Consider the following 24310-nt stretch of genomic DNA (forward strand, 5'->3'; position numbering starts at 1 on the left):
AACTCCTCTGTCTGGCATTTAAATCTCTTTATAACTTGACTCTTTTTTTCCCCCTTTTCCAGTCTTATGCATTATTCCTTTCCACATATCTTGTGTTACTTGCTCTTGTGAATCTACTACACTGTCTTCATGCACTGAAGGCTCTCCTTCCTTACTTCTGCCTCTTAGAATCCTAGGTTTCCTTCAAATCACAACTCAAGGAACTTTGTTAATTCTCTATACACACATATACCCAGCTGCTAATGGCCTCCCACCCATATATCCTTTATTCATTGTATGTCTATTCTGTATATACTTCTGCACATATAATTTTTCTTGATCTCTAAAGCATTTGGCACTGAAAATCCCTTTCTCCTCTTTGTTTTAATGACTTGTTCTCAGGCCTGGGACAGTTTGGTCTGGACAGTACGGTAAGAATATTGAAAAGGTAGGTTGAAGCCAAGTTGTAGGAAGCTTTAAAAGCCAAACAGGGGGCAGCTGGGTAGCTCAGTGGATTGAGAGCCAGGCCTAGAGACAGGAGGTCCTGGGTTCAAATATGGCCTCAGACACTTCCCAGCTGTGTGACCCTGGGCAAGTCACTTGTCCCTCATTGCCTAGCCCTTACCACTCTTCTGCCTTGGAACCAATACATAGTATTAATTCCAAGACGGAAGATAAGGGTTTAAAAAAATAAAAATATAGAAGCCAAACAGAGGAGTTGATGTTTAATTTTAGAGGTCATTGAGAATCAGTGGATTTTAGGAAAATGATTTTGGCAGCTGAGTGGAATTTGGATTGGAGCAAGAAGAAACGTAAGGCAGGGCGTTCCAATGACAAGACTATTGAGAGCCTCCTGAGAGGTCGTGAAGCTTTAAACCAGAGGGGTGGCTGTGTGAGTGAAGAGAACAGAATGGAGGTCAGAGGTTGGATGCAGAATTTGAAAATTGAATATGTGAGGGGAAGGAGAGCAGTCACACATGACAGAATGACACTGGGGCTGTGAATCTTAAGAAACTAGAAGGATGAGGGTACCCTCACCAGAAATAGGTGAGTTTAGAAGAAGAGTGAATTTGAGGGATAAAGTGGATACAATTGAGCTTGGGACATGATGAGTTTCAGATGCCTCTAAGACAACGTTTAAAATGGCCAGGAAGCAGTTGGTTTATGGGGACTGGATGGAGCTCAAGAAAGAACTAGGACTCAAATACATAGTCATCTATATTGAGATAATAATTAAACCCCATGCTAAGTTGATGAAGCCACCAAGAGAAAGGGTAGAAGAGAAGACTTAAGATATAGCTTTGGGGTATATCCAGGATCCTATTATTATTATATATCTACTGCCTTTGGAGGAAGAAAATAATATTGAAAAATCCAAAGGCTTGTGAAAGTTACTTGCTGAGGAGAAACTTTTGTAAATTTGAGTTGTCACACATGTTTTTGGCTTTTTTTCTCTTTTTTTAATTATAGATTGCCTTTCAAATAAAAATGGAGATACTACAACGATTTCAGATAACCTCCCATTGAACACACAGATCCCTTTGCTTGAAATAAATGAACATCAAACGGCACCGCCACAGCATGATGTACAATATTTCCGGTTTGTCACTGATTTTTGGCAGCTAAAGATTTCTGATTCCTTTTAATAAACTTGTTATTAAATATTGATTATGTTGAGGATAAGCATCAGGGGAGAATATGAAATAGAGATAAGATGTCATCCCTGCCCGAGTGGAGTTTACAGTTGCATAGGGTATAGTACACATTGATAAATATAAGGTAATTATTGCATTAAATGTTTGAGGTATTGCAAAAGGGCTTCATGAGATTTCAAGGGAGGAAACCCTGGGAGGAAGGCTTATGAAAGGTCTCATTGAGGATTTAACGTTTCAATTGGGTTTTGAAGGATGGTTAGAAATTCCATCACTAGGGGGCAGCTGGGTGGCTCAGTGGATTGAGAGCCAGGCCTAGAGACAGGAGGTCCTAGGTTCAAGTGTGGTCTCAGACACTTCCCAGCTGTGTGACCCTGGGCAAGTCACTTAACTCCCATTGCCTAGCCCTTACCACTCTTCTGCCTTGGAGCAATACACAATATTGACTCAAGATGAAAGGCAAGGGTTTAAAAAAAAAAACAACAAGTGGGGTTGGGAAAGGCTTCCAATTAAATGTGATTTTCATTAAAAAAAAAAAAGAAAGAAATTTGATCACTGAGGAAAGGTGAGAGAGACATCTTGGGCCAGAAGCGTGTGCAAAAATATTTGCATCAGGAAGGACAAGATGATTTTGGGGAAAAACAAATCATTTTGGTTAATAAATAAAATTCAAAATGTATAATGTCCTGCCTGCTCTGATTAGGCTTATCCCTATGAAAAATCAATAGAGAGCAAATCTAAAAGTATTACCTTGAAAACTGATAAAAGGTTTTTCTTTTTTACTATTTTTATCTTTGTTTCAAGGATGATGTTATGGTGAAGGCATAACCAATATGCAACTGCTTAATGTAACTTCAGTTTTTAAATTGAAAAATCTATATCATATTTTGTGTATAGAATAGTGTAAAATGTTTCTATGGAAAGAAATGAATACTTCCTCCTAATATTCACGGCCATCTCGTTTTGTTTATTAATGTGGAAATGGTAATTATATTCAGCTTCTAGAGTATGAGGAAACAGTTGTAAAATTAAAATATTCCTATCACAATTAGAAATATTCTTCAATCGGAAACTGAGAGATTAACAGGATTCTGCCACGACTGGGAAAAGAAACTTACGCTGGATATTCCTGATGATGGTAAGAAGACTTCATATATGGAATGTGGTTTTAAATTTATTTTGGTGATTTTGAAAAAAACAAACCGTAGTTGGTCTGGTTTAGAGTTCAATTATTGCTCTAGGAGAAATTTCAGTTTAGCATTCATTTTCTCCTATTTCTCTTCCCAACCAAAGTAGGCCTCTTGCTTTTCCTCACACACTACATACAGTAAGCGCAAATCTTACAGGCCTGGAATGTGCCTCACCTCTGCCTCTTAGAACCAATTCCCTGTGTCCTTCAAAGCTGTGTTCAAACAATACTATTTGCATCAAGGATTTCCTGATTCCTGGCCTTCCTCACTCCACTCACTGCCCATAGGTTGTTAGAACTCTCCTTCCCCAGAATTTGCCTTGTATTCATTTCATCTTTACTTTTTCATGTTCATGTTGCCTCCCCAATTGAATGAACTACATCCTCTTCAAATGCAGAGATTGTTTCAATTTTGGTTTTGTATCCTTGACCCCTTATTCAATAGCTGGCATAGAGTAGGGACCTAATGATGCTAGTTGCATAAGCAGATGCCCTCAGAAAAACTTTAGAATGCAACTTAAACTAAGATGGGAAAATGGTCTAAAATTACATTTTCCTACTTCTAGACTAATTCTTTTTGAGGAGCAACTGCTTTTTTTTTTTTTAAACCCTTACCTTCCATCTTGGAATCAATGCTGTATATTGGTTCAAAGGCAGAAGGTTGGTAGGGGTTAGGCAATGATGGTTAAGTGTCACACAGCTAGGAAGTGTATGAGGTCAGATTTGGACCCAGGACCTCCCCATCTCTAAGCCTGACTCACTCCACTGAGTCACCTAGCTGCCCCCTGGCAACTTCTTTAAAGAGGTCCTCCTTGAACCCGAGTTACATAACCTTTGCCAACTCTTCTGTCATCAAATTAATACTAAGACAAAAGTTGAGTTTTTTTTAAAGCCATATGTGGGGTTAGTCTGAAACTAAATGAATACTAACATGTGATAAATCATGTCTGGTATTATTTGGTGTCTCTTAGTGTCCTGCTGTGTTGTCCAGCAAGTTCTTGAGGCAGTACAGTGTTGATAGTAGCTTGAGAGTCAGGAAGATTTGGATTCAAGAACCAACTCAGACACATCCTGCTTGTGTGACACCGGACAAGCCACTTAATCTCTCAATATCTTCTCCCTGCCTAGGCAGCTTTCTAAGACTATAAACTATAAACTACAGAATACTTACCTGCCTAGGCTGGTGATACAGATTACAGATCTAGATCTCCCCTTTGCCCCTTTCATAATTCTCTCTTGTCACCTCTAAAATAGAAAAATAGATTGGGATCTCCTTTGCACAGTCAGGTGGTGGCTTTTAGGTCAGTGTTTTATGAATGAACTTTTTAAAAACTTATTTTTCAAACAGCCCAAGACCTCATTCGAACGACTATTGGTCAAACAAGACTCCTCATAAGTGAAAGGTTCAAACAATTTGAAGGGCTGGTGAATGATTGTGATTACAATTGTGGCCAAAAGAAGATTACCTGCATGGATCTGGATGGGTTTTGGGATATGGTTAATTTTCAAGTAAGTGGTGTTTATTGGAAATATAACTAAAAAAGACAATCCCATACTAAATCTGGATTTTTCCAACACTGATACTAATACATAATCACAGTATGTTGAAAATTTGAGGTTTCAAATTGAGTACTATGAGGTACTACTTTTGACTTTTTCTAGATACAGGGAAATTAATCAAGAACTCCATGCTTGAAGGTTTTACCTATCATTTTTGGGTCAAAAGAAATGACCACAGGAACCTTTGTTCATAAACAGGGTGCTTTTTATGTGTATTAGGACTGTAAACATAAGTGCACATTAGGATATCAACATTTTAAATATCTTAACCAGATTAATTTTTTTTAACCTTTACCTTCTTTCCTAGAATCAATGCTAAGTATTAGTTCCAAGGCAAAAGAGGTTTGTAAGGGTTGCCAGGCAATTGGGATTAAGTGACTTGCCCACAGTTAGGGAGTGTCTGAGTTTAGATTCGAACCCAGGACCTCCCCATCTCTAGACCTGGCTCTCTATCTACTTAGCTGTCAACATTATTTTTATTTTAAAGAACTCATTGATGCTTAAGAGCAATTTGTAGCTATTACTTTCTTGGTTCTTCTTTCACTGGCTATACCAGTTAGTCACTAATAGCTCTTATTATTTTAACTTTATGTTAAAATTTTTGTTTTAAAACACTTTAACATATGTTTAGGTTATCTTTTATTGCCATTAGTGGTATTTAGTTATTTATGTATTAATACCGTGATTAGGAACTATATGGGCAATAGTTATTTTCTGTCTGAAGTCATTGGGGAGACAACTAGTTAATTGTCAACAGGTAATACTGGGACTTCCAGTTCTTCAATATTTTATTCCAGAATTTGAATTGTCTGTTATGAATATATTGGACCATAACTTTTCATTTGAAAGGATGCTATGTTATTGGAGTTGTCATTTAAATCATTAATTATCGTGGATTTATAAACTGTTGACTTTTCATCTGTCAACAGGTGGAAGATGTGAACAAAAAATTTGAAAAACTGAGCAAACTTCAAGAATCAGAATGGCAGGAAAAAAATACGATAAACCAAAAAGTTATTCGGGTAAGCTAGTAACCTGAAAATCTGGTCTCAATTTTTATATAGACTTTCAACTGAACGTTTTTTCATACTCAGCTACAAAAATCCTGAGAAATTTTCTTTTTCATCACTAAATACAATTTTCAAAAAATCTTTATTAAGCACCTAATATGTGCAGGGCAGTATGCTGGGTTCCCAGCCAGATAAGCTCCCTAACCTTAGAGAACTTAGTAGGAGAGAAAAATACCAATCCTTTATATTCCTTAGCTCCCATCCCTTCCTGTCTTCTCCAGTAAATCACCCACACTATCATCTCACTTCTCCCTAATTTTGTCTCTCTTTATCTACTAATTCCTTTTCTTCTACCAAAAATAAAGCTTAGATATCCTTCATATTTAAAAAACCCTCATTGGAGTCTCTCATTTCCTCTAGCTATTGACCTAAATCTCTCTTCCCTTTCTCAGCCAATTGCGCCCCCCCCCCCCCCCGAAAAAAGAGCTACCTGATCACATTGCCTTGATTTCCTTTTCTCTCCATAATGTTTTTTATTAAAAAAAAAAATTATCCCCTCCCCCCCCTTTACATGTAGAAAGAACTTTTGATAATTGTTTTCTGACATTTTGTGATTCAGATTCTCTATCCCATCCCCAAACCCCACATGGTAAATAGTCCAATATAGGTTATACCGGGGCTCATTATATAGTACCTATTTCCATATTCCCTATAGTGTGACAGAAAATATACCACAGATACAATAAACTCATGAAGGAAATAAGTGGAAGATGGCATGCTTTGATCTGCAATCAGACTCCAATGGTTCCTTCTTTGGCTGTAGATAATATATTTTTCTTATCATGAGTCCTTTGGGCTTGTCCTTGGAACCTTGTTTTGCTGATGATAGTTCTTCACAGTTGGTCATCGGATAATATTTCTGTTACTGCAAAGATTGTTCTCCTGGTTCTGCTCACTTCACTTTGCATCCAGCTTTTTCTGAACTCATTCTGTTTATCATTTCTTATGGCACACTAGTGTTCCATTATAACCACAAACCACAACTTGTTCAATCAAAGAGAATGCAGTTTTATGGCCCTTTGACCTGCTTCCATACTGCTCTCCTGAATAATTGTACCAATTTACAGCTCTACCACCAGTGTATTAGTGTCCCAGTTTTCCTACATCCTAAGATTTATCATTTCTCCTTTTGGTCAAATTAGCAGATCTGTTAGGTGTGAGATGGATCTCAGTGCTCTCCATTTCTTAACCCTCTGCCACCTGACACAAATGAAATCTGTAACGTTTGACAGTGTTGTCCACCCTCTAGTACTGTCTTTTCTGATGCTTTTGTGATGCTATTTTCTTGTTTTTTCTTTGAGCCCATGAACTATTCTTTCTCAATCTCCTTTGCTAATTCAAGTTGTATTCAGACTTTTATCAACCTTCTTCTCAGCTATATATTTGCAAGAACATGATCATCTCACATAGATTTAATCATATCATCAACTGCCTATTAGATATTTGAGATGTCCCATAGGCATCCCTAAATCCAATATGTCCAAAATGAAACTCATCATTATTCCTAGACTCAACTCACTTCCAAATTTCTCAATTTTTGTCAAGGGCCCCATCATCTTTTCAATTTTTCAATATCAATTACTATTAATAACAAACTTTTGGGGGGCAGCTGGGTAGCTCAGTGGATTGAGAGCCAGGCCTAGAGATGGAAGGTCCTAGGTTCAAATCTGACCTCAGACACTTCCCAGCTGTGTAACCCTGGGCAAGTCACTTAACCCCCATGGCATATCCTTTACCATTCTTCTGCCTTGGAACCAGTACACAGTATGGATTCCAAGATGGAAGTAAGGGTTTAAAAAAAAAAAACTTTTGAAACATAGCTATCCAAATTCATTTCTCCAGTCCTCACTTTTGAGGAGAAATTTTACAGAGGCATGAAAGACAATATTTGGGGACTAATACATTTTTTTGAAGTCTAAAAGGGTAAGACTGAGGAAATTGGCAGCTCTTGATGGGAAATTGGGGAAGAGCGGTCTTGAAAGGAAGATTAGGTTGCAGGATCTTAAGTTCTTGCCACTGCCAGTCTCCTATAACCTGGGAATGAAGTGTGGCATGGAGGTTCTTGCCCTCTGCTTTTTTGGATATTCATTCACCTGACTTCCCCTTATCTCTTTAACTGTTCTTCTCTATCCTCTTGACTGATCTTATTTTCTTCCCAGCTTCTTTTGGTGGTTGTTCTTCTAGGTTTTTTCCATGACTCTCTTTTCTTTCTAAGTCTCTTTCTTTCTTAACCTGTGGTCTATGAATTTTTGTTTTTAATATTTCAATGATGTATTTCAATATATTTGGGGTTATTTGTCATCTTAATTATTTTATTTTTCCACATTTAATAACATTCTGTGAAGGGAACCATAGGTTTCACCAGACTGCCAGAGGGGTCTATGACATAAAAAAGTATAACAATTCTCATTCTAAGTTTATTCTCAGTGTTAATTTCATTTCATGACTTCAATTATATTATTTATGTACCTTCATGGAAATGAATCCCAAAACTATGTCACTAGTCTTAGTTTTGTATGTTCAGTTCCTAGGAATACCTCTCAAATTGGATATCCTTTCAAATTCACCATGTCCAAAAAAACTGGGCTTATCTTTCTCATTAAATCTATTCCCATTCCTGCTTTACTGTTTCTCACATTTATCACCTTAGCTTTCCTAGTTCCAAAACTTCTTATTCTTGCTGTTCCCTCTTGCCTCACTTCATATTTAATTAGTTACCAGGTCCTATTGATTTTATATGTCATTCTCCTATTCACTTGCCCCTCTCCCTGTACAAGCTCCTAATATTCAAGTCCTGGACTACCTTCATCTTTTCCCTTTCCAATAACACTAGATTTCCTAGAATTGAAAGCCTACTGAAGTCATTCTCCAATTATTGACAGAACTGTACATTAAGAAAAGCCAAGTTTGTATAGAGTTAGAAAACAAGGAACTTTAGCCAATGGAAAATAGATGGTTTACTTTCTTAAAGCAATGGATAGAACAAAACTATTTAGTCACATTTTCAGTGATGGGCTCTTCAGTGAGCACTCTAAGTGATTTGCCATTGCTTCTTCAAAGTTCTTTGCCTGATACTCTATAACATGACATCATCATTCCTTTATATCATTATCTCTTGCTGTTCCCCTCTATATACTGAATTCTCCAGCCAAATTTGCCCATTATCCCATCTCATAATACCACCTCCCCAGTTTGTCTATCAAATATCACTCATCTGTAGATTCTCAGAACAAATTTCAGGGGTCATCTAGTTGGAGCTATACTAGGGTTTTTTTCTGATTCTTTTCTGAAGAATCTCCAACAAATCTTTCAACTTTGATTTGAAAAATAAAGGAAAACTTTTTATAAAGTCTTAACTCCAATGCCATCTTCTCATTGAACAAACTTTGATTTCCCACTACCCTTTTTGTTGATGAAATTGATCTTATGCCATCTTAATAAATTATTGTTCTGTCATGTATCATAGTTAAACCTATGGGTTTTATTTTTGTTTTAACCTTCCCCTTCCTCTCCACTAGGATGCAAATTTTGTAGAAACTCCTTATCCCCTCACCTTTGTCCCAGTAGCTGTCCCTAGGACTGCTTAGTAAAACCTTTGTTAGGTAGAATGAGCATATTCACTATATGACATAACTTTTTCTCTTTTTAGAAGAAAGCTGTCCCAGTTGAAAAATGCAAGTCAAAACAGGATGATGCTGCAAGAACAGCAGCTCGAAATCGCCTGGCTGCTATAAAAGCCTCAATGAAAGAAAAAATTAAACAGGAAGAACCTTCATTGGAGATAGCAGTTCCTGGGGTCTCAAAAGCAAAGGAAATTGACAAGATAGTTTTTGATGCTGGGTTTTTCAGAGTTGAAAGCCCAGTTAAGTCATTCTCAGGTTAGTTGTGTTACTGAAACCATTCATTGAGTAGAAAGAGCCCTATATGTATGAAGGGTTGAAAAGAGAGAACTTACCTTGCAGAAAGGCGACAGTATATTTTCTTCAAGCAATGACTAGAACAAAAATATTTCATCTTTTGGGGGGGGGGGGTGGTAGGCAAGCGTGTTTGTAGATAAACTGACTTGAATATGTAAAAAGTTCTTTTGAAAGTATATTTTTTTAGGAGCAGCTAGGTAGTTCATGGATAGAGAGCCAGGCTTGGAATAATGAATTCCTCGGTTCACATCTGGCCTCAAACACTTTCCTAGCTGTGTGACCCTAGTCTAGTTACTTAACCCCAATTGTCTAGCCCTTCTGCCTTGGAACAAACTTAGTCTCGACTGATAAGGGTTTCAGATTTCTGCTGCACCTTTTATTTCATTTTATCTTCATGAAAGTGACTGTCATCATTGGACAGATAAAGAAACTAGTCCATAAAGTCTTATGTGATTTGTGCATGGTTACATGGCTAGCTGAAGATAAGTAGGGCTAGATATGGAAAGATAGTCTATATAATTCAGGCTTGTCTGGCCCAATCTTTACATATTTTGTTTGGAACCTTAGAAGGAAGATTTGTCCATCAGAAATTAATTTTTTTGGTCTAAGGTTGAGATTCTTAGTATCTCTTTTTGATGAACAAGGGTTATCTTTCATTTCCCTGAAGTTTTAAGATTACTTAAGTAAGTTGTCTTTCTGTACATTTTCTGATGGCAAAATCTTAGATCTAGTGAAGAGAGAAGAGCAGTAATGACTGAGTGGAACTGGTAGGGGGGTTCCTGGCTAGTTTATTTCACCTGCTGGGAATGCCAACAAACCATAGACTGGTGTGTGGAAGGGGCAATGAACTTGAAGGACTACTGAATAAGACTTTCAAAGACCTGCTAGTAGATGACAGTCTACTCATTTGGAACAATTATACTTCAGTCTTCAATTTTTTTATGACCAATATGTTTCTTTGATGCCTTTAGAAAATATACCACCTTGGAGTCAAGGTACACATATTTTGGATATGGCGAATGTGGGAATTAATTTTACCTTTGCATATTCCTTTCAAGAGTTTTGTTTTACATTTCCATTATTTAACACAATTTTCCTAAAAAAGAAAAAATACATTACCTGAATCAGTGTTCAGTATTTTCAAGGAAATCATTCTCCTTTTCTTTCCCTACTTTCCTATTCTTATTTTTCTTATTTCCTATTCCTATTTCATATTAAATGGTCATATTTAAAAATCAGTTTCATTTTCCATAGCCTCCATTTAAATCTAGGTTAAAGTATAAAATGAGCTTCCAGAGCTAAACTTAATATCTTTAAATTATCTTGAGACTTAACCCTTGGTGAATGTTCCAGTCAATATATTTAGGCAATTAAGTGTGGTGGAAAAAGCTCAACCTCCTAGCTTTTTTTAAAATTATTATTTGAATTAGTTTATTTAGTAAATTTAGATCATTATTCCTTGGTTACAATATTTACATTATTTCCTTCCCTCCCCCTTCACCCACCCTTCCCACAGCCAAGGGCAATTTCATTGGGTATAACTTGTGTCCTTGATCAGAACCTATTTCCGTTTTCTTGTTTGCACTAGGATGTTCATTTAGAGTCTACATCCCCAACCATATCCCTTTGATCCATGTATTCAAGCAGTTGTATTTCTTCAGTGTTTTTACTCCCACAGTGTTTCCTCTGGATCTCGATAGTGGTTTTTCTTGTAGATTCCTGTAAGTTGTTTAGGGTCACTGCATTGTCACTAATGGAGAAGTCTGTTACATTCGATTGTACCACAGTGTATCAGTCTCTGTGTACAATGTTTTCCTGGTTCTGCTCCTCTCACTCTGCATCAATTCCTGGATGTTGTTCCAGTCCCTATGGAATTCCTCCAGTATTATTCCTTTGGGCACAATAGTATTCCCTCACCAACATATACCACAATTTGTTCAGTCATTTCCCCAATTGAAGGACAGCTCCTCGTTTTCCAATTTTTTGCCACGACAAAGAGTGAAGCTATGAATATTCTTGTACATGTCTTTTTCCTTATTATCTCTTTGGGGTACAAACCCAGCAGTGCTATGGCTGGATCAAAGGGCAGACACTCCTTTATCACCCTTTGGGCATAGTTCCAAATTACCCTCCAGAATGGTTGGATTAATTCACAGCTTCACCAGCAATGCATTAATATCCCAACTTTGCCACATCCCCTCCAAAATTTATTACTTTCCTTTACTGTCATATTAGCCAATCTGCTAGGTGTGAGATGATACCTCAGTTGTTTTGATTTGCATCTCTCTGATTATAAGAGATTTAGATCACCTTTTCATGTGCTTATTAATAGTTTTGATTTCTTCAACTGAATATTGCCTATTCATGTCCCTTGCCCATTTATCAATTGGAGGATGGCTTGATTTTTTGTACAACTGGTTTAGCTCTTTATTATTTTGAGTAATTAGACGTTTGTCAGAGTTCTTTGTAATGAAGATCGTTTCCCTATTTGTTTCTTCCTTTCTAATTTTGGATGCTTTAGTTTTGTTTGCTTGGTTTTAAAGTCTTTCCTTTCCCAAAGATCTGACAAGTATAGTATTGTGTTCACCTAATTTGTTTATAGTTTTCTTCTTTATATTGAGGTCATTCACTCATTCTGAGTTTATCTTGGTGTAGGGTATGAGATGTTGATCCAAACCTAATCTTTCCCATACTGTCTTCCAATTTTTCCAGCAGTTTTTATCAAATAGTAGGTTTTGGTCCCAAAAACTGGGATCTTCAGGTTTATCATAGACTCTCTTGCTGAGGTCATTTACCCCAAATCTATTCCACTGATCCTCCTTTCTGTCTCTTAGATAGTACCAAATTGTTTTGATAACCACTGCTTTATAGTATAGTTTGAGATCTGGTAATGCAAGTCCTCCTTTCTTTGGATTTTTTTTCATGATTTCCTTGGATATCCTTGATCTTTTGTTCTTCCAATGAACTTTGTTATGTTTTTTTTTTAATTCAGTAAAAAAGTTTTTTGGTAGTTCAATAGGTATGGTACTAAATAAGTAAATTAATTTGGGTAGGATTGTCATTTTTATTATGTTAGCTCATCCCACCCAGCAATCAATGTTTTTCCAATTGTTTAGATCTAGTTTTAATTGTGTGGAGAGTGTTTTGTAGTTGTATTCATATAGTTCCTGTGTTTGTTTCGGCAGATAGATTCCCAAGTATTTTATTTTGTCTAGGGTGATTTGAAATGGAATTTCTCTTTCTAATTCTTGCTGCTGAAATGGGTTAGAGATATTTAGAAATGCTGATGACTTATGCGTGTTTATTTTTTATCCTGCAACTTTGCTAAAACTGTTGATTGTTTCAACTAGCTTTTTGTTTGATTCTCTAGGATTCTTTAAGTAAACTATCATATCATTCGCAGAGTGATAACTTGGTCTCTTCATTGCCAATTTTAAAACCTTCAGTACAGCAATAAGTATGGCAATCTAAGTGACATGGATGAATATTTAGAAAATATATAAACTGCCCAGATTAACAGAGGAAGAAATAAATTACCTAAACATCCCTATATCAGAAAAAGAAATTGAACAAGCCATCAAAGAACTCCCTAAGAAAAAAATCCCCAGGTCCAGATGGATTCATAAATGAATTCTATCAAACATTCAAAGAACACCTAATCCCAATATTGTACAAAGTATTTGACAGAATAAGCAAAGAAGGAGTTCTACCAAATTCATTTGACAACACAAACATGGTACTGATCCCAAAGCCAGGCAGGTCAAAAACAGAGAAAGAAAACTATAGACCAATCTCCTTAATGAATATAGATGCAAAAATCTTAAATAGGATACTAGCAAAAAGACTCCAGCAAGTCATCACAAGGATTATTCACTATGACCAGGTAGGATTCATACCAGGAATGGAAGGATGGTTCAATATTCGGAAAACCATCCACATAATTGACCATATTAACAAGCAAACTGACAAAAATCACATGATTATCTCAATAGATGCAGAAATAGCCTTCGATAAAATACAATACCCATACCTATTAAACACTAGAAAGCATAGGAATAGAAGGGCCTTTCCTAAAAATAATAAACAGTATATATCTAAAACCATCAGCAAACATCATCTGCAATGGGGACAGACTAGATGCATTCCCAATAAGATCAGGAGTGAAACAATGATGTCCATTATCACCTCTATTATTTAACATTGTACTAGAAACATTAGCAGTAGCAATTAGAGAAGAAAAAGAAATTGAAGGTGTTAAAATCAGCCTCGTAGCTTTGATTTTTGCCTAGAGTACTTAGTGGTTATGTGACTTGGGCAAACCATTAATCCTCTTTGAGTTGTAATTTCAACACCTGTAAATGTGGATAACTAGTTCTTGTCATTACCAAGGTCTAGGCAGTGTGCAGACAATTGAGATTGGAATCCACATACTTTGGCTCAAATCCTAGCCCTACCAATAAATAAATATATATGTGACTGTGAAGAAGTAAATTCTCTCTGAGCATCCATTTCCTCATCTGTAAAGAAAGATATGGAATCTGGCATTGATGCCTATTACAGACCCTTTCAGCCCTAAATACTTATCGAGATTCTACTGGAGAACACACTTTTGAAAGGCAGCATAAAATGTCAAAAAGCACTGTATTTGGAGTCAAGATCTGAGTTCTAATCCTAAATTGGCTGCATACTTTTACTGCTACATTTTTTTTGGTCATGTCACTTAAGCCCTCTCTCCTTCCATTTCTTTATCTCTGAAATGAGAATTTTTACACAAGATAATCTCTTAAATGTCCCGTTTAACTCTTAAGTTCTTGACCTGGTGAAGTTAACATTATACAGGCTTATGGGAAAGTCATTTCTCAGTGCCCTATGAATCCCTCCATGTACAAAGAAGTTGCTGATATTCATTGTTATGAGGTATTTCCAAGCTTGGAGTTCTCCCTAATGAAATCATAGATCCAAAGTACATGGGTGAAGGGGAGATACCTTTTTTAGAAAGGTAAGGCAAATTGATTTAACTGCTCTTCTTTCATGTCTGTACCTCAGAAAAGTTTTCTGAAAATAAAACTTGAATTCCTGATTTAAGAAGAAAAACTTAGCTCCTATTCCAGTCATTTTTTAGTATAATGGACATTTTAAAATGGACCTAACATCTTCAGCATTTTGAATGAATCAATGAAGAAAAGCATTTATTAAGCACTTACTGTGTACATGGCCACAAAATTTTAAGTCCCTGACCTTGAGGACTTACTTTCTATTAGGAATAGATAACCCAGGGTAGTGATGACTTCAGTCATATCTTATAGATCATCAAAATTCTATAGAACATACCTTTAAGAAATTTTGACATATAAGAAAAGACCCAGGGTTGACCTTGGGACAGTGTAACAAAAGGGAATGCTAAATGAATTTGTCTTATAGAAGGAAGAAGTGTAACCATTTGAATAAGGGCAAGCTGATCACCGGCTTGGACACAGATGGATATTATGACTACTCCTCTCAGTGGGAAAATGCCCTCCCAGTGGAAGCAGCACAGCTAAACAAGTAGACATGAATATAGTTTCACACTGAAGTACATGCCCAGGCTATAGATGCAGAAACTCCTTGAGTCAACTTATAGGAAAAGTTAGGCTTTGATAGAGAGGTATCTTCTACTATAGCTCCTCCAGGACTGGAAACCAAACTTCATTTTAAAAGTCCAGTAAGCCATCGCAACGGAGCTTGTTTTGAGATGTTACTATGTGGTCACTGATATTCCCTGCAGCAAGCTGCTTGTTCTACCATCTTGAATTTTGCCCCATCTATGATCCTACCTTGTTCAAAGTAGAAGGAACCTTAGATCATGAAGATAAAAATTCCCCCTCATTTTACATGGGAGGGAACGGACTGCCTCCCCCACAGACAGGCAGTGACTTGCATAAGGCAATAGCCAATAAGTAGCAGAGCCTGGGCTGAATCTCAGGTCTTCTATCTCTAAAGTTCAGGGCTTTTCCCAGAGAACTATGCTGAGCTTCTGTCCATATCTGAGGAACAGGTTGATTCCTGATTTCTTTGCCTAGGGAATTCCACATTTCATTCTGCCCTAAAGTAATTCAAGGCTTAGTTTGAGTGTCACCCCCTTTACAGGGCTTTTCCTGATTTCAAGCACCTTCCTAGTTGTTAGTGATATATCCCACCTCCACTGAAGTTATTTTATAGATGTTTCATACTTATTTATCAGTTTGTAGTGTTATGTGAAGAGGGAGAGGCCTTGATATTCTCCCAATAAAATAGGAGTTCTGAAGCAGGGACCATTTTCATTTTTCCCTTTTTATCTCTAATATCCATTCCTTGTAGAAAACAGTTCATGGATACTTATCAAGTTGAATTATTTTGAGTTAGTCCTCTGACATCACATCATTTTATGAGTTCAGTATTATCGATATCATCAGTATTATCCTAACATCTTAGTTTTGATCATTATGATTTTTTAAAAATCAGTGAAATATGACAGATCTTACTTTTCTGAATATTTCCAAAGTTGTTCCAACCTAGGTTTCAGCGGTCATGGTATCAATGTGTTTTTTGCTCCTGATATTCAAAATATCTGTTGGGATTTCTTGGTTCTTATAAATTCTAAGCAATATTCTTTTTCCCCCCACTTTAGCCATCAGTGCATCTAAAGAAGCTGTACATAGTAAATCAGATGATCCAGCTGAATACAAAACACCTGGGAATAAGAAAAGAAATCTTATTGAAGGAAACTGGACCAAGCTATGTTCTCCCTCATATCAGTAATGTAAAAAAAGCTACAACAAACCCTGAGTGAACACTGTCAAAGCCTTTCATTAATATTTTGTAAGCCGCTGTTTTCAGAGGATTACAGGTTGGCTAAGAAAACCTTTGTCTGAAATTGACACTGATCGGCCTGGAAATGTTACTTAAGTACATTAACAGAAAGATTTCATTGATCATTGAAATTGGATCTTTATTTTCATTGTTGTTCTTTTTCATGTTAGAGTGATTGTATGTGGTAAGATATTTTCACAAATAGTATTAAAGGGTGAAACTACTTCTATTCATGCTTTGAATTTTTGTGCATATGTATGTTGTGTTAAATTCAACATTGAATACAACATTTTTATTTGGAATAAAGATAGCAGTAATGATAGCTTACAGTTATATAACATTATAAAGTTTGCTAAATGCTTCATTGTATTCTCATTTAATCCTCACAACAACCTGTGAGTTTTGGGTGTCATTATTCTTCATTTTACAGATAAGGAAACCAAGGTTCTGAAAGATCCAGTGACTTGTACAGGATCACAGAGGTATTCAGGTGTTACTTTCTCCAAGTCCTATACTCTCCCTTAGAATAAATAAGTGCTTATAAATATGTCCTCAGCAGATTAATAGTAAATTAGTGGGGAAGGTTTATTATAAGGAGTGGTTTTGTTCATCAGAAAATTGTTTTCTATAACAGCAAGAAAGTGTCTCAGACTTTTTTTTAATGTTAGTATGTAACTACAAATGGTGATGTCCATATTCTACTTAAGGAACTCAGTCCACAAATCAAACAACTTGTTAAAAAAAATTGGTTTAGACATTGAAACCCAGAAAACTCCTTAGGTTAGTAATGCTTGTACCCTTTTCAGTGTTTTCTCTATAATTTTTTCAAATAGGAATTTTCAAATTCAGCATTTTAAAGTGATCTGGTTTAGTTGCAACTTTCTGAGATTATTGTGTATCATGATTTTATCTGTGATGTGAAGAATTCAATCTTTAAAATTATCATCCTCACTTTTTTCAGTACTCCATTTATTATGAAATATTTGCAAATGAAAACAACACCCAAGAAATCCCCACATTACAATGTCATTTTTACCTCAACTCAACATTCAGGAACCAATAACTTCTTATTGAGTATTTGTAGAACAAACAGAATTAGTTTAATTTCTTTTTGAGGGAAACTATAGCAATTTTGAAATCATCAATGAAGTGGCTTTAAGAAAATAGGCATTGTGGCAGCTAGATGGCATAGCGGATTGAGAGTCAAAAGGACCTGGTTTCAAATGTTACTCTAAATATGGCCTAGATGTCTGACAGTGGGGCAGTCACTTAACTCCATTTGTTATTAAGGCAAAAAGTAAAGATTAAAAAAAAAAAGAATGAGAATCATTAAGAGCATAAAGGTCTCCCATACAAAAGGTTCACAGTTGTTTCACTTCATACTGCAAGTTGTTCAAAAGTCTTAGTGCAGTTTTAAGTTGGAAACACCCTCTATCTTATGCTAATGTAAATTTATTTTGTATAGATGAGAGCACATCTCTAAGTACTTTAGGGTCTGTGATGTTAGTGCCCCAAGTGTGGTAGTTCCTCTATCCCCAATTTCTTGATGGATCTTTAAAAAAATCTTTTAAGTATCATCGATACCATAATGGAATTGAGTATATACTGTAACTGAACTGAATCAATTAGGACATTAGTAGCAAACAAGCATTTTTTTTAATGTAGCAGATACAAGATCCCATTGTGCTTAGCAATTACAAAAAAAATTTTTTTTGATTCCATAGAACAAAACGCCATTCTACAGGGAGTCCCAATCAAGGTGTATCCCGTCTAGACATCAAGATCATTCACTATCGATATAACACAAATAGCCCTATTTGGTGAATGATAATAAATATCAAGTGAGGCATAAAATAAGGAGACCTACACTGGCCAGTGGGATAAGGAAATCCAGCACAGAGCAAAGTGCAAGAAAAGAATTCCCTGTGGATGAGGTCTTTCAGATGGTCCTGGTTTCAGATAATATCATGCTAATTGCATCAATCTCCAAAGGTCTCTTATTGCTATAATTGCTCAAAAGGACTGAACCTGTCTACCAGCTCTGCAAAGACCAAGTGAGGTAAAGCATGTTACCCAGATTTCAACATGTATGTGGATGGATAGTCCATAGGCTTTGTTCAACAGAATATCTGGAACAGGCAGCTCAGATAGTGAACTTGTGAGGCGGAGTCAAGATGGCGGCAAAGAAACAGCAGAAGTTCAGACCAGTGAAAGCCCTTCCTTATCAATCAGAAATTGAATGCTCCTAGGGGACTGAAAATCAAACCTAACAAGACAGAACCAAGGAACCCTCCTGCTGGACTCAATTCAAAAGGTACTCCCCCCTGCCCCCCAAAGCTGGAATCCAAGAACACTTGGGTTTAAGGGGAAGGCAAAAGGAAAGCCCCAGGACCCCTTCCCTCCCCCACCTAGAATGCTCAGTCTCCAGCAGCAGTGAGAACCTCTGGGCGGGCAAAGGAGCTGGTCTGGAGGGTGTATTTGAGGGCAGGGCTGTGCCAGGCTCAGCACATCGGACACAGGTGGTGGGGAAGGAGCTGGAGAGGGAGCGCAGAATGGTCACATCGGCTGACAACCTCCATATTGCTCTAGACTTCTAGGAGGTTTTGGCCTCAGGGCACATCCAGCACAACCCAGCTGAACTTAATGCCATCAAAAGTCTTCAGAAGTCAAGGAAGCCCAAGCTCCAACATTCCTCCCTCACAGACTGCTGGATTTAATCCAGTCAAAAGCCTCCAGAGCACAGGGAAGCTCACATTCCAACACCCCTCCCCCACAGACTGCACGGATAGATCTGACAAAGCTCCAAGAGGGGAGACTGACAGAAAACCCCAACCCCCCCCCCAAAAAAAAATGATAGGAGCAAGAGCACAGACAAATACGGGGAGTAAAGAAGGGGTAAATACGAGCAAACAACAGAAAAAGAAGAAAGAAATTACAATCGACAGCTTCTGTACAGGCAAAGAACAAAGAGCAAACAGAACAGAGGAGGAGGCAAGCAATGAAACAGAAATCCCAGCGAATTGGATACAGGCTTTGAAAGAACTCAAAATGCAATTCAAAACACAATTAAGAAAGGCTGAAGACAATTGGGAAAATAATTTTAAAACTAAGATAAGTCATATGGAAACAGAAAATAGTGTTTTGAAAGCCAAAATCAACCAGCTTGAAAATGAGGCAAAGGAGAGGAGAGATGAGGTAAAGAGAATGAAAGATGACCTCCAAAGAAAATCAGACCAGAAGGAGAAGGATGACCAAAAATCCAGTGATGAAATCTAGTCTTTAAGAACCAGAATACATTAAGTGACCTCACAAGGCAGCAGGGCAGTATAAAACAAAACCAAAAGAATGAAAAAATTGAGGAAAATGTGAAGCATCTCATTCACAAAACAGAGGATTTAGAAAATCGTTAGAGGAGAGACAATTTAAGATAGTGAACTTGTAAAGGAGGAAAATGGGCCCAACTGCTTTCAGGAAACCACAAAGATTGTTTACTGACCATCCACCCCACAAGTCTCTGGTGAAAGCAAATAACCGTACTTTCAATACTAATATTTTACTCGTGCTGTTAACACAAATACCTAAGATGAGTAGTATCACAGAGAATTCAGTGGTGAGGAGAGGCACATAGTGGTTGTGAGCAGGCTCCAACATGACCAAGGACTTCTGAATAACAGTAGGAAAGGATGTCATGGTGGAGTTGTCTAAGGAAAAGGGGGCCTATCACATAGCAAGAGTAGGGATGACAGATGGATAGCAACAGTGCTCTAATATAGTCTTCATTAAGTTTATAGAAAGTGAGGAAAGTCTCCAAGAGTCAGTGGACTTCTATCCAACCCTAGTGAAATTTTATGACAATGTGGACAAGTCCCTGAATTAGCAAGCCAAAATGGATTGTGATCTACGTCATTGGCAGAAACTCTCAATTCTGTGACATCATAGAGCATTAGAGCATTCAAAAGTAATGAAAATTTATAATATAGCATTTTAATGTATTTGTTATATTTTTGAATATGTTCATTTCATTAAATGTCTTCATTAATAAGTAGTTGCTGCACTTAATAAATGTCAACATTGTGTCAAAAAAGTATTATTTTAAAACTGGGTGGTGCTACCAAAACCTCTTTTTTTCCTATAGGCCTAAAAGTAATGATCCCAATTTGAGGAAGACATTGAAGTCATTATAATGAGTAATTCCTCAACAACCTTTAATTTAGACTGAGTAAATATCATTTTTTAAAAATTTGCAATATTAAATGAGGATTAAACTATACTAGTTGCCATCATACATATCAGAGTAGATTTATTTCTTCAAAATAGATGAATAAAATAAGTGATTTATTCTATTTGGTGTATCACAAGTAATAAAATTTCACAAGCTGGCCAAATTGAATTGTAATGGATAATTTTAGCGTTTTGACCTAACTATATTAATTATTGGTCACCATGGATATCCCAAATTAAAAAAAAAAACCAAGTCAGCTGGAAACTTATGGTGACTTAATTAATCTAGTGAAAAGAAATTAAGAAGAAGGAAGAAGGAACGGGTGTAGGATTTCTCTCGCCTGGCTTGTGCCAGGAGGAAGACCAGAGGCTCTACGAAGGTAAGGTTTTGGAAAGTAAAGGAGGAAGGAATCAGCCTGAACTCCAAGAGTGGTCAGCCAAGATGCCTGAACCTGGATGAGCTCAAGGGCAAACTCACTGCCAAAACCCAGACAAATAGCTGCCACCATGCCAAGATGTCAGAAAGCTTAGCACACTGCCAGCCAGAGCCGCCTCTGCCAGGAAAGAAGATGAAGAGAGGAAGTTATGTGCCCTATATAGATGGTTTTACATCACTTTCCGGCATCTCATCTGTACCAATGTTAGTTTAGCTTGACTTAGGACAGCCCAGGGGTTTGTCAGCTCTTTCTGCACATGTCTGTTGAAGGCCATCTTCTTAGATACTTAATCCTTGAGTTTGGGTGCAGGCATTCCTGACCTTGTAAAACTAAGTAGGGTGGTGCAATGTAGAGTTCCCAAGACCTGATTCTGTTAGACCAAGTATCTCCATTGTTACAAATCAGGAAATAGATAAATCAAATCTGAAGTACAGTCTGAGTAGGGTCGGATAGTTTTGAAATTCACAGAATACAGAGTAGATATATAGAAAGTATATTTGTAAAAACTATATCTGACTTACTCTAAGGGCAGTGTTGTATGGTAGAAAGCACTTACTCATTTTGGTGTTTGAGGACTTTGGTTCAAATCCTGGCTCTGCAACTTAATACTTGGGTGCCTTTGGAAAAGTAACAGTTACCCTGGGCCTGTGGTTTTTTTTAGCTATAAAATGGATGGTGTGCTAGAACAATATTCAAAGGCCCTATGAGTATAGGCTGGTTCCTTCTGAAAGGGTATTGAAGTCATCCTGGATTCTTAATGGCTGGCCTAGGAGCCTAAGGCTTGAGCCATTGATGTGGCTTCTTGGTGACCAGTCATCAGTCAGCAAGCACCTCTTTCTTCAAGCATCATCTGCATAGGTGGGGCTGTTACACCCAACTGAGCCAATGCTCTCGTCTTGCTCAGTATGCCTACTCTGCTATAGCTAGTAAGCCTTTTGTTAACTATAACAAAATTAAGACTCATTTCTTTTACAATCTCAAGCATAAATTGCCAGCCTGCCCTGAGTGAGGTCTGACCTGCTCCAAGGGGATTGGAATAGGTCCCTTCTGACTCAATCCATATCTCTGTAGATTCTTGACTCCCCTCTGAAATGTCATCAGTTTTTTTAAATTAGACACAGAAGATTACAGTTGCTTCTAGGCTTGAGTCACTAAACTATCATTTGTCAGTTTTAAATAATAAAAGTGCAAGAAGATCTATTGTTAATTAGACATACTATTAACTGTAGACAAGCCATTTCCTCAGAACTTGATTAAGGAAGTTCCTGAAACAATATTAAGAGATTATTTAGTCCAATTTTCCTCATTTTACAAATGAGGTAACAGGTTTGGTGGAATTTTTTTTAAGTTTTTTTTTTTCAGTTAGTAAAAATCCACCTTACCCTCCTACTTCAATTAATCCCTCACTCCCCACCCCAAATGAGAACAACAACAGATAATCTGTTATAAATACACATATAGTCAAGCAAAACAGATTTCCACATTAACCATGTTGAAAAAAAATTTTTTTTATCCAAATCCTTCACTTCTCAATCCTCTGGATTCATGTTTGATCATTACACTAATAAATTTTCATAGTTCTTCCAAAGTTGTTGGTCTTTACAATATTGTTATTGTTTAAACTGTTCGCTTCACTGCATCAATTCATAAGATCTTCCAGGTTTCTATGAAACCATATTCTCAATCATTTCTAATTTTCTAATCACCATCACATTTACATACCATAATTTGTCCTTACCTTTGTATGTTTTGTATCAGGCTATTAATCCCCTTAACAATTTTTCTTCCATATGTCTCATTTCTTTTCAGATTATAACTCTCATTTTATTGATAAAAACAATTTTAAACTTTTTTTTTTGCTCTGCTTCATCTCTTCCAAGAATTCTAGTTCAAGTCATGCCCAAGTTGTATTTTCCTTTGAGGCTTTTCTAGGAGATATTCTGGAGTCATTATCTTCTGTGTGTTTGCTTTTTGAGTATCCTTGTCATCCTTGTAACTGTTTTTTGGTGAGATGCTTTTTTTGGTTTTCATTCTGAGATATGTACACTTCTTGACTTAGGATTTGATCTTAGGGCTGGGTACTGACACACTTCTGGAGGGGGTTAGGCTGAACCATTCTTGATGCAGCTTTCTTGGAGTATTGACTAGTATTATTACTAGATCTCAGAGACAACTCAATCTGGACCAGATCATTAACCTTTCAGTGCTCCCCGAGTGCTCTGATCCAAGGGAAAGTCTGATTGTTGTCCTATAGTCTGAACCAGGGATCCCCAAACTACAGCCCACAGGCCATATGTGGCCTTCTGAGGCCATTTATCCAGCCCCCACCACACTTCTGGAAAGTGTGTGTTAACCAAGAGATAGACAAATGTAACCATTCTTATCCAATAGCCATACACTGCCTCATCCACCAACAAGCACTGCTATGTAGTAAATCACTGAAGTGGGACTCTGTTATGATCTTGTGTTAACTTCATTAGAGCTAATGCACTAAACTACAGACAATTTCAGGAATTTCTGTCTGAGCTAAATGTTGCTTATGAAGAGACATTTCTATGACTTATGCCACAGATTATAACTTTTATGCTTTCAAAAAACAAAGAAGTACCAGAATTCAATGATGCAGAATGGAAATGGCATCTCGCCTTTCTGACTGATGTAACAGAGCTACTCAACAGTTATAATGTGCAACTTCAAGGAAAAGGGAAGCTCATCTTTGCTATGCAATCACATGTGAAAACATTTGAAGTAAAATTAGGCCTCATCAAACAATTGAAGGAGGAAAATTTCTGCCATCTCCCCTTAATTCAATATCTGTTAGCGGAAAAACCCTTGATTGCATTTCCAAAAGAAACATTTGTGGATTCGCTGGAAAAGTTGCAAAAGGAGCTCCAATTTAAATTTAAAGAGCTTCATCTCCACGAACAGAACATGCGGCTTTTCTGTAACCCATGTTCTGTTGACATTGAAAATGTGGATACAGTTTACCAAATGGAACTGGCTGACATGTAGAATTGTGACTGAAAGACACATTCATGTCAAGCAGCTTTCCTAATTTCCATGCATTTCTTCCCTCTGAGACATATCCTAATCTTAGGAACCATGCACTCAAAATGGCAACCATCTTTGGCAGCACTTATGTCTGTGAACAGACTTTTTCCAGAATGAAACATGAAATCTCCAACCAGATCTAGACTAACTGATGCACATTTGCATCACTTGTTATGACTAGTAGTGACAAATATGGAACCGGACATTGACCATGTCATTAGCCAAAAGCAGGCCCATAGTTCCCATTGAAATACTGGTCAGTTTGTTGATTTAAATTTACTTGTTCTTTATTTTAAATATTGTATTTATTCCCATTTTGTTTTTTACTTTAAAATAAGATATGTGCAGTTTGCTTAGGGATTTGTTCATAGTTTTTTTTGTTTTTTTTTTTATTATTATATTTTAT

The 24310-nt window shown here is 36.9% G+C and overlaps 1 protein-coding gene across 3 annotated transcripts in view; it reads left to right on the forward strand.

Moving 5' to 3' along the window:
- DLGAP5 (DLG associated protein 5) overlaps positions 1–16424 on the forward strand; it is a 39582-nt gene extending 23158 nt beyond the window's left edge. For 2 of the 3 annotated variants that reach the window (XM_007473432.3, XM_007473433.3), the window contains exons 11-16: positions 1450–1579; positions 2684–2769; positions 4169–4329; positions 5310–5402; positions 9100–9328; positions 16014–16424. In XM_007473432.3, coding sequence (XP_007473494.1) covers positions 1450–1579; positions 2684–2769; positions 4169–4329; positions 5310–5402; positions 9100–9328; positions 16014–16144 — 830 coding nt within the window. In that variant the 3' untranslated portion in view covers positions 16145–16424. The remainder of the gene's footprint in view (positions 1–1449; positions 1580–2683; positions 2770–4168; positions 4330–5309; positions 5403–9099; positions 9329–16013) is intronic. The other variant, XM_056811149.1, reaches the window with a different exon arrangement.
- The last annotated feature ends 7886 nt before the right edge of the window (positions 16425–24310 follow it).

This window comes from Monodelphis domestica, chromosome 1 (genome assembly GCF_027887165.1).
Source record: "Monodelphis domestica isolate mMonDom1 chromosome 1, mMonDom1.pri, whole genome shotgun sequence".
NCBI classification, from domain to species: domain Eukaryota; kingdom Metazoa; phylum Chordata; class Mammalia; order Didelphimorphia; family Didelphidae; genus Monodelphis; species Monodelphis domestica.